The sequence below is a fragment of the Triticum urartu genome, chromosome 7A (assembly GCF_056163025.1).
Source record: "Triticum urartu cultivar PI428250 chromosome 7A, HENAU_Tu73, whole genome shotgun sequence".
In the NCBI taxonomy this organism is placed as follows: domain Eukaryota; kingdom Viridiplantae; phylum Streptophyta; class Magnoliopsida; order Poales; family Poaceae; genus Triticum; species Triticum urartu.
The window spans coordinates 114,456,842-114,467,665 of NC_141879.1; the positions used below are offsets into that span (position 1 = coordinate 114,456,842).

At 54.8% G+C, this 10,824-nt stretch overlaps 1 protein-coding gene across 1 annotated transcript; it reads right to left on the reverse strand.

The window, feature by feature from the left end:
• Positions 1–8,553: 8,553 nt before the first annotated feature.
• On the reverse strand, positions 8,554–10,527 carry LOC125522087 (endoglucanase 21-like). The gene is made up of 3 exons (XM_048687159.2): positions 9,862–10,527; positions 9,524–9,778; positions 8,554–9,337 (listed from the first exon to the last, which is right to left on the reverse strand). The coding sequence occupies exons 1-3, from the start codon at positions 10,507–10,509 to the stop codon at positions 8,693–8,695; spliced, it is 1,548 nt and encodes a 515-aa protein (XP_048543116.1). The 5' UTR covers positions 10,510–10,527; the 3' UTR covers positions 8,554–8,692.
• Between the last annotated feature and the right edge of the window lie 297 nt (positions 10,528–10,824).

A 10,824-nucleotide genomic window follows, 5' to 3' on the forward strand; every position in this document is an offset into this window, starting at 1 on the left:
TTAGTTCCTAGAGATGATGAAAGAATCTCAGTGCCTTTTAATTATTTACATCTCAGTGCCCAAGCCGGTTATTATCATAGTGTAAACTGTGTCTTTGAGTTGCGTGCAGGTTATTTGAATGTGTTGAATTTCTACAGTTATATTAAGACCCAAATTACCAATTTTTGTAGGTTACGAGGGGATATCCCAATGGACGGGGATGAGGAGGCGGAATGGAGGTTGGCGATGGCATGGGCATCGCCTGGGGAAAAATTACGACGAGCAAGGCAGCGACATTGTACAGTAACACGGTCGTGTCTGTGGCCTCTGTACAGCAGCGATGGGTACCCATCGGAGCAAGGACAACGGCTACCACACACATGTTTATGATGGTGCTCGAGGCCGCAGGGCCGACAAGGCATGTGGGTGGTACGTGTCTGATTGTTAACATCGGATTTCGAGTAGTCCGTTGAATCTATAGACATTAGTTTTACTTTACAAAATATTCATGACTAAATTATATGCTCTTCTATGAAGTGTTATATTCATATATGAAACAAGTGCCTCAACGGCTCACACTTTTGCAAGTCGTCACCCGCCACTTCATATTTTAGAAAATAGAACTGAATTTGATAATTAGATCAAATCCGGTTATATGTCATGTACCTGCTTTGATTGAATCTGAAGTTCTGTTATAAACATAAAGAACCACTTAGATATGTGCAAAAAGGAAAGATGTCCTGTTTTTAAAATTCTTATGCCGTCTAATCAAATTTTCTTATCTCACATTTTATTTTAGATGCCATTGTAAAGAAAATGTTCTCAGCCTTGGACGATGCATTCACTCGATTCTTGAAACCATTACCTTTTTCTGAAGTAAGTCTAACTACCATGCAAGGGGCTGTCACAGGTGTAGGTTTGTCCATTGGCAATTGACAGCATAACCGCGCAAGATAGTTGACAACAGATCGCTTATGGTAGGACCTAACTATTACCGATAATTTATACTATCAAATGCAGTGTTAGTGAATGGTGTTCCTTTGTCATGGTTGAAGGTTGCAGGTCTTCTGCTAGGTTCTTTGATACTTTTAGGTATGTACTTGAATCTTGCTTACCTAATTAGTGGCTACTATTCTCATAGGAGATGACACACAAGATGTTGTTTTGAAGTAAGTTCATGCACACCATTCTTTTGTAGTTATACTTCAGAAGAAATGACTTCAATCTTTTATGTGAGACTCATGAGTCGTTGACGAGGTCAATGATGTGTGATATTCTAGGTTCATAGGACGGATCAAAGACTAATTACATCAAACTAGAGAGTGATGCTTAGTTAAACATCATTTTGGGGAGCTTTATGAGGGAGTCCCCTATTCCTCTTGTATCCCCTCAACCCTACCCATGCGACATGCTCGATATCCATGTCCTACAAGGAGCGAGAGAGAGTGGGAGGAAGGGTGAGTGGAGGAATGGCGAGATGGAGATATATAGAGAGGGGAAGAGTTGAGAGAGAGAGAAGGTTTACGTTTTTTTGAGCGGTCAAGAGAGAAGGTTTACGTGATGATTGCTATCGAGTCGCTCAAATACATGCATTGTAGCCCGTAGAAATGCACGGGCATTCTACTAGTATTACTCAACATATGAGTAGCTCTTAACAGTTTTTATTTGGTGCATGAGGTGCGCTCCAAATTACGGATCATTTGGACATATGAGTAGCTCTCAGCAAAAAAAGACAAATTGGGTCAGAAACATACATGAACAATAAACTTTTTCACATACCCTAAATTTGTCTATTTTGCTGAGAGCTTCTCAAATGTCTAGACATTTGGAGCGCACCTCTCACACCAAATTATCTTCCATGCAATTTTTTTGGAACTTTTTGAGTTTTTTTTTTTGAATTTTCTGTTCAACGCGGGTGCAACTGAGCCTGAACACCGAATCACCGCTCTCATCCCAAGATCCCTACTTCCATGAAGACAACTTCGTGTATGATTTATTATAGGAAGATACTCCCTCCTTCCATGTATATAGGGCCTAATGCGTTTTTTAAGACCGCATTTGACTATTGACAAGATTAATAGTACATGACATGTACAATGTGAAAATTATATCATTGAAGCTCCTTTCACACACGAATTTAACGCTGTGCTTTGTGTAAGTTGCATGTCATATATTATTGTTCTAATATTTGGTCAAAGTTAGCCTCGAAAAATGTATTAGACCCTATATAGATGGAAGGAGGGAGTACAAAACCTTAACACAAAAAGGTGGAAGTCAATTTATCCAACAAGTAAATGATTATATTTTAGAACCATGTGCAGCAAAAATGGTCTCGTGTAGAAGACCCTGCTAGTACGTATTAAAAATAAAAATTATGCAGCCTACATCGATCCACGTCTAACGACTAAAAAGCCTAGACATGAAGGAAAGTGTTCAAATATATTGTTCGGCTCTCTCCATCATTTAAACTTGGATGAATTTGCTTGAGCATGAATGCAATAGCAGGACCCAATTGATCTCTTGTTGCTACCTTTGAGGTCCTTTGCGCATAAAGTAAGGACATGTTTGTGACTTCCTTTTCTTTCAAGGTCCCTTATGGAGTGATATAATTTTCCTATAAATGCACCCGGGAATTTTACTTGGAATGGCTACAGGGCACTCAACTAAAATTTCATTTGGCGTCAGTCGAATCAACATGAAGCGTTAGATAAAAAATGAACGCACCAGATTATCACTTCTACCTCGAACCATTCCTTCCTGAAAACATATCGTCTTCCCCCGCTGCCCTACTGCTATCGGCTAGGTCGCCTGCTGCCGCCGCTCGCAGCCGGCGGCCCTGCTGCGCCAGCCTTGCCGCCCCACCCTCTCCCAACCTCTCCCCACCGCCGTGCATGCCATCGCCTCCGGCGATCCCTCTAGCCCCGTCTGTATCCACTTTTTTCTCCGGTGAAGCCCCACCACCGCCCCCACCACCGCCGTCCACCACCGCTTCCACCCTGAACCCTAAGATGACAGCAAGCTCATTCCTTCTCTCCGGCTAGGCTATTCCTTCTCCTTCTTCTTCCTTCACTCAAAAACGAGTGACCCGAAAACAAAAATTCAGCTAACTGACGTGCATCTAAACTGTTTTATTATAAATGCGAGATTTTGGGACCCTTCATGTCCCTACCCGTTGTATAAAGAAAAGAAAAAAGGCACCGAGAAAGAATTTCGCTCCAAGAGAATGTTCTCTTCTAAACAAGACCGACTCTGCTTCTAGCACATGCGCAAACACGAACTACAAATGGGAGTGGATTTTTCCTAACTGATTGCGCGCACAACCTGTATCCTTGCCGTCCATCCAGGGCGTTGTCCAATCAACATGCCCCCACCATGTTCTTAGCCATGCAGTGTATTCCCAGGACATGTGATATACTGTTGTGTGTATATGAAGCTGTATTGCAGCAAATGTGGGGCCATGGCCGATAGATTCTCCTGACAACCAGACCCATGGCCCATGTCCTTCAGATTCGTCACGAGGGATGCGCTGCTCATTATCTATGCAAGTCTAGATACAAATTCTGTAACATTTGAAGAACTGACACGCATATGTTTAATCTGGTCGGTAATTCATAAGTCACAAAAAATGGTAGTAGTAACATTCATAAAAATGCCACTTTCTAGCAGAGTCGACAAAGGGGCAAAAAATCAGAAAAGTTCTACTGAACTTGTGATAAAGTCCATAAATTGCCTTCATAAAGTTTTGTACTATTTTCATAACCTTCAAATTCACATGTACACAAAGTTATTCAAGGATTCATACAAACTGCCAGCTAGTTAAACATAAAGTTCTATTAACATCAATATGGCAAGAAAAAGCATTCTCTTTTACATACAACAATAAAGTTCTTCAGCAATTTATACAAAGAGACCGCTTTGTAGAAACAGAGTTCCTTGTAAAAAGATAAAGTCCTTCATCAATTTTCAGCAAAGGACGATCCGGACATCCAAAAAGTTCTTGTACAAATCTGCCCAAAAAAATTCAATCTATGCTGAGAACTTGGAAATAAAGCATATCTATACAAAGGGATTTCACCTGTCAGTGCAAACAAAATAAACTGCAGCTTATTTTATCAGAGAGCTGAAAGGTAACCTTAACGCAGACAAAACTTTGTCCATCTTGTAGTCAAATCCCAACAAAGAATCAGAGGGCCTAAATTGTGCTAGCCTTTTTGTGGACACAAATCGATCAAGGTAGCCCATGCAAGTTCATCACAGAGAACAGAAGACCAAGATTAAACATGGTGGATCCATGTGCTACTAGATCCATCACGCAACAATCAATATTACACTGCTGCAAATAAATCCTAATCACCTTGAACTACAAATCCATTGGCAAGCAAGAAGAGGCAATCCCAGCTCGTGAGCTTGAGGAGGAGGCACAAGACAGCCTGTTCGTCGCCGGATCTGGTGCCAGGAGACGTCGGAGGCTTGGTGAGTGCGGACTTCCCAGATCCGCAGCGAGCTGGGTGACGGCGAGCGAGCGGGGACACCGCGAGGCACACCGTGGTATGGAGGAGCTAATCTGGTCGGAGGCCTCCAGATCGGGAGGGCCGCCGGCTGTGGGGGAGGGGACGGGAGGAGGACCGGCTGGATTCTCAAAGATAATGAGAGAGAGAGAGAATGGAGGCGTCGGGCAGTAGCCTAGGTACATATTTGATTTGTATACCGGCCAGTGAAGGAGGAATATATTTTTCAGACCTGGGTCCAGTGGGCTAGCCGGCTCGGATCCGCACGTAGCTTGTGCGGTCGTGATTGGCATTGCGCGCGCAAAGGGTTAGGGCATCTCCAGCCGCGCCCCCAGGAAGGCCTCCCCAGGCGTTGTTTTTTGCGCCGGCGCCGAAAAATCGGCCCAGTCACGCCCCCAGGAGCCCGATTTTCGCCGGCTTGGGCCGAAAACAGCGCCGGCGGACCCAGGCCGAACCCGGCGCGCTGGGGGCGCCCGGGGGCGCCGGGGCGAACTGTTTTGGCGCGAAACAGCCGTGGGCCCGCCGCGTCAGCGACTCTACCCTCTTCTCTCCCCTTCGTCGTCCTCATCGCCTCGTTTCCCGCAGCGAATCAATGCCAAAGCTGTCGCGCTGCCGCGCCGGCCAGCCTGCGCCATTGATGCCTCACGGGCGGCGCAGTGAAGACCGGATGACGCGCGTCCCTCGCCCTCCCTCGCCCGCCACGCGTACTCACGGCGGCTCGCGCACTGGCGGCGCCTCGGCCTATATAAGACGCGCCCCAGCGCACTCGGCGACTCGCACTCTCTCGCCATCGTCGTTCCTCCCTCTCCTCTCTCTCGCCGTCGCCAGTTCATCACACCCATGCCCGAGCGCTTCCCAGGCGACGGCGAACGGCTTCGGCCGCCGCCATCTTCATGAGAACGAGGCTCGCCTCCTTTTCGAGGCCGAGTACCTGGTCCCGCCGGACATGCGGGTGCCCGGGGCATGGAGGATCAGCGCCGGCGGTGTGCCGGTGCCCCCGATACACACCGGCGCGGCGCGGCGTGCGGAGATCGCACGCATACGCTCGTCCCTACCGCGTGCGGCGAGGGAGGGGCCACGGTACGTCCCCGACAGCCCGCTCTGGGAGCCTTATTTCCGCCGCCGTCACGCCGAACAGCTCGAGGCCACCAATGGCGTCGAGCCCTCCGGCAGGCTCAACGCCGTCGGCCGGCGTCGGTGGTGGGGCGTGCCCGGGCGCATGTTGGAGGCTGTCCTCGAGTACATCGAGGGCGGCAACACGCCGCGCCTCGAGTACCCCACTCCCCCGTCCTTCACACGCCGTCGGGGAAGCTCCTGGACCCCGAGGTGCATGGAGACCGGGGGGTCCTCCTCCTCGTCCGGCGGCTCCCCCTGCCTCCACCTCCGCCCTGTCAAGCTGGAGCCCCAGGGCGCGCCTGTTAGCGCGCGCACCCGCAGCTCTGGCGTCCGCATCGGCGACAACGCCTCCCCCACCGGCCGCTTCGTCCTTGTCGAGCCCAAGCCGGAGCCCGGCCTCCCCGCGGAGTACGAGGAGGTAGCCCGGCGTGGCTTCTCCGACGAGGATGCCCTACGGTGGGCGTGGGACGACTACCTCCGCGACAAGATGGTCCGACAGCGCCGGGCCCTGGAGGAGATCGCCGCCCGCAAGCGTGGGCATGAGGACGAGCACGGCGTCGTGGTCCTCGACAGCGACGACGACTACGTCGCCCCCGGACCATCCAACCCGCCGCGCCAACCGGGGGAGGGATGCGGCAGGGACGGCGGAGGCGTCGGTGGGGGCGACGACGACGACGGCGGCGGCGGTGACTACACGCGGTTCTACCGCCTCCTCGGCATGTAGAACCGCGTGGGCGGGCGGCGAGGCGGGCGGCGAGGGAGCCGGCGGGGGTAGCCCGTGGTAGTTTTTCCTTTTTTGTAAAATATGTTTAAATTTGAACGAACTCAAACGTGTTTGCGTTGTGTTTGCGCCGAATTTAGACATTTTAAACACCCGTGGGGGCCGCGACTGGGGGGCATCACGTCCCCAGTGCGCGGTTTAGCGCCGGTGCGCCCCCAGGGGGCGATTTTTTGCCCCTCCTGGGGGGCCAACGACTGGAGATGCCCTTAGGGCATCTCCAGCCGCGCCCCCAGGAAGGCCTCCCCAGGCGATTTTTTCGCGCCGGCGCCAAAAAAACGGTCCAGTCGCGCCCCCAGGATCCCGATTTTCACCAGCCTGGGCCGAAAATAGCGCCGGCGGACCCAGGCCAAACCCGGCGCGCTGGGGGCGCCCGTGGGCGCCGGGGCGAACTTTTTTGGCGCGAAACAGCCGCGGGCCCGCCGCGTCAGCGACACGGCGCCTCGTCTTCCCCCAACGGCCTCGGTTCCCGCGGGGAATCAATGCCAAGGCTGCCGCCGGTCAGCCTTGCCATTGATTCCTCACGGGCGGCGCGTCACGGGACGGCGCGCCGACGCCTCCCCTCCCTCGCACGCGTACACACGGGTGCGGCGCGGCTATATAGCCGGTGGCCTGCACTCGCTTGTGCCCACACCAGCCCCGCCCCTCGCCGCCGCCCAGCTCCTCCCTCTCCCTACCTCTCCCGAGCGCCACCGCCCAGCCCCTCCCTCTATCTCTCTACCTCTCCCGAGCCCGTCGCCATGGCGGAACGCTACCCCGGAGACGAGACGGCGGCCAACGGCTTCGGCCGCCGTTCGCTCCGCGAACAGGAGTCCTGGCTCCTGTTCCAGGCGAACATCCCGGCGCCGCCGGACATGCACGCCGGGCCGACGGAGTGGAGGCTCAGCGCCGGGGGAGTGCCCATTCCCCTGTTGCCCGACGCCGTGGCGAAGCCGACGTACTTCGCCGAGGAAGTCGAGGTCGTGCGCGCCTCCCTCACCGACGCCCAACTCTCCCTCCCCCAGTACGCCGCCAACAACCACGCGGCTTGGGCGGCGTATTTCGAGCGCCGCCAGCAGCAGCGCTTGGCGTCCATCAAAGGCGCGTCGGTGGTTGGCGGCCGGCAGAACCGCGAGGGGCGCCACCTGTGGTGGGGCGTCCCTGGCCGCACACTCGAGGGCGTGCTGACGTACCTCGAGGGCGGCAACGACCAGCCGTTGGCGTACCCGACGAGGGCGGCCGCCCCGGCGCAGCACCGACGCGCCGGGCCATGGTCACCAAGGAGGTTCGGGTCCTCCTCCTCTTCTTCCTCCTCCCGAACTTCATCGCACTCCTCCGGCACTCCGGCCCTGCTCGGCGTCAAGGCGGAGCCCGCGGCGGAGACGCCGCTCGGCCGGCGCACTCGCAGCGCCGGCATCGTCATCAACGAGGGCGGCCGGCGCGCCTACTCGTCGGCTCCTCCTCCGCGCTTCGTCAAGCCAAAGACGGAGCCGGGGCTCGCGCCGGTGAAGAAGGAGCCGGCCGCGCCGATGACGACGGAGCTCGACGACGACGACGCGGCCCTGGAATGGGCGCGCAGGGACTCCATAGCGATGGAGAAGGAGCGCCTGGAGAAGGCGAAGGAGCGCCAGCGCGCCGCCCTGCTTCGATTCGCGGAGCGTCGACGCGGCCGCGACGAAGGCGGAGTCGTCGTCATCTGCGACAGCGGCGATGACAACGACGATGCGCCGCCACCAGTCCGCCATGGCGACGCCGGGCAGGGGTCCAGCAGGGGCGCCCCCGTCAAGGAGGAGAAGGCCGACGACGACGATGGCGGCGACTTCGGCCAGTTTTTCCTTTAGATTAGTTTATGTATATGTGCTATGTAATGAAAATCCGCGAACTTCGCCGAAATGTGCTGAAATTTATCGTATTTGGCCAAAATTTATCGTGTTTGGCCGAATTTTATCGTGTTTAAGCCGAACTTCGCTGAACTTCTTTTATTTTAAAACGTGCCTGGGGACGGCCCTGGGGCCGCCGACCAACTCGCCCCAGGCCCAATTTTTGCGCCGGCTCACCCCGGGCGGCGATTTTAGGCGCCTCTGGGGGGCCAACGGCTGGAGATGCCCTTAGGAATCACCTTATTCGACTACAAACTGTATACACAGATATGTGTTTTCAGCTTAAAATGCCATGCAGTCTATTCATCTTGTTTGCAAACCACATACACCACTACTCTGCACTCTCTACTTTCTCTACCAATATGAACAATCTAAGCAGTTAACTAAACCAACAAAAAACATCCTAGACCAGTTTTGTAAAACTTCACACTAATCTTAGAACTTCTTCCTGTTCAGCTTTTCTTCGTGATGGCCGTTTCGCCGTGCAAGTGTGCGAAGATGCCAACCATGGGCGCGGTGTTGTACGTGCACGCCTCCGTTTGCATGTAGTTGTCGCGCCTGTCCCTGAACCGGTCGAGGTGGTCCGGCCCGCCGACGATGGCGCCGATGACCACGTTTGGGTTCGCCCCCCTCCGGAGGAACCAGTTGTCGTACCCCTGCATGCACCCGATGAACCTGCCGTCGCCGCGGTGGGACACGATGGACGCGCCACGGTGGTGCATCCGCCGCGGGAACCGCTGGCCGTACCCGACCAAGTAGCTCACGCCGGCAGGGTTCGCGCCGAGGACGTAGTCGGTCTGCGCTCGTGCCAGGGACCGCAGCTCGTCGGCGTGTGCCGGCCCGTCGGGGCACTGCAGCACCGGCGGCTCCTGGCCCGCGGAGGTGAGGTAGCGGGAGTAGACCGTGAGGAGGAAGGCGGCGTTGGTGACGTACTGCATGTTGTTCCACTGCCGGACGAAGAGCATGCCGCCGGCGGTGCGGTTGACGTTGCCGGCGTCGCCGTTCTTGTTGAGGCAGGCGCAGAGGTAGTGCTCCGCCTTGGCCTTGTACTTCTCCAGCGTCGCCTTGTATTCCGGGTGCTTCCCTTCCAGCAGCACCTAAAATGACACGACATGTTAAAAAACACATTTTGTCCAGGGATTTGGTTTTTTGAAGAAATATATGTGAGGAAAACATTTTCGATCATGCATGCCATACCACGGGCCCGAAGAAACAATGGTGCAATATAAAATTAGAGAATAAATAGTTAATTTGTTGAGCAGTCATGTACAGCTGATGCTCACCTTGGTGGCGAGGATCTGGAGGCCGGCGTACTTGACGTCCCAGCTGAACTCCGTGATGGCCCAGGTGGTGCCGCCGAACTCGTCGGCCATGTCCACGGCGTAGTCCAGGTAGCTCGCCTTCCCCGTCGCCCGGTGCAGCCACAGCGCCGCCCAAAGGATCTCGTCGCCGTACCCGCTCACCGACGCGTAGTAGCTATACGCCTCGCCGATGCTACTGTCGTACTTTCCCCTGTATTTGTCCCCGAACTCGAACAGCTGCATATGCATTACACGTTAGTAAACATGTTTCATGCATGTACAACAGAGCGACAACAATGGCGTTGCATATGTCTAGGCACCTGCTCGGCGTGGTGGAGGAGAACTTGTGCGTAGTGGGGGTTGGAGCGGCGGAACACCATGGAGGCGGCGGCCAGCGCGGCGGCGGTCTCGCCGACAAGGTCTGAGCCAGGGTTGTCGCGGTCGACCTTGTAGGCCTGCCGCGACGTGGTCATGTCCTCGGGCCGCTGCCAGCAGTAGTGGTCGGTGTCGCCGTCGCCAACCTCGGCCCAGAGCACGTACGGCTCGGTGTGCGCCTTGACTAAGTAGTCGGTGCCCCACTTAATGGCCTCCAGCACGTGCCGCCACTCGCCGGCGGCAGCGATGTCGTCCGCGAACTCCATGGCGCTCCACGACAGCATGGTGACCGTGAACGCCATCGGCAGGCCGAACTTGACGTTGTCGCCGGCGTCATAGTACCCGCCCACGAGGTCCACGCCCTGCTGCAGGCCGTCGGCGAGGCCAGAGTGGCCGCGCCACTTGACGCGCTGGTTGTGCGGCAGGCGGCCCGATCGCTGTGCCTCGAAGTAGAGGAGGCTGCTGTGGAGCGCCTTCTTGTAGTCGAATGGCGCCGCCCCCTCGCCGCCGCCAGCCGTGGTGAACGGAAGGTGCACGAGTGCGAGCACGGCACAGATGGCAAGAGACAAGAGCATTTTGATTCTTGTCGCCATGTGTGCTCTTTTGCTTTCTCTCTGGGTTCTGGGTTTAGCTCTGTTGTGCTTCTCCCACTCCGTTCCTCCTCGTTATATAAGAACTGATCATCATGTGCTGTCTTCCCGTTGACCATCTTTAGGCCTTGTTCGATTAGACATGGTTTGGAGAGGTTTGAAAGGGATTGAAGGAGATTAAATCCCTTGCAAGTTAAAATTCACCTCAAACCCCCCAATCCCTCCAATCCCTGTGGCAAGGGGATTAAACGAAGAGGGCCTTAGTGAAACCCCACATCTTAATACCAGGCGGTTTGGCGGTTAAGCTTGTCTGACTCT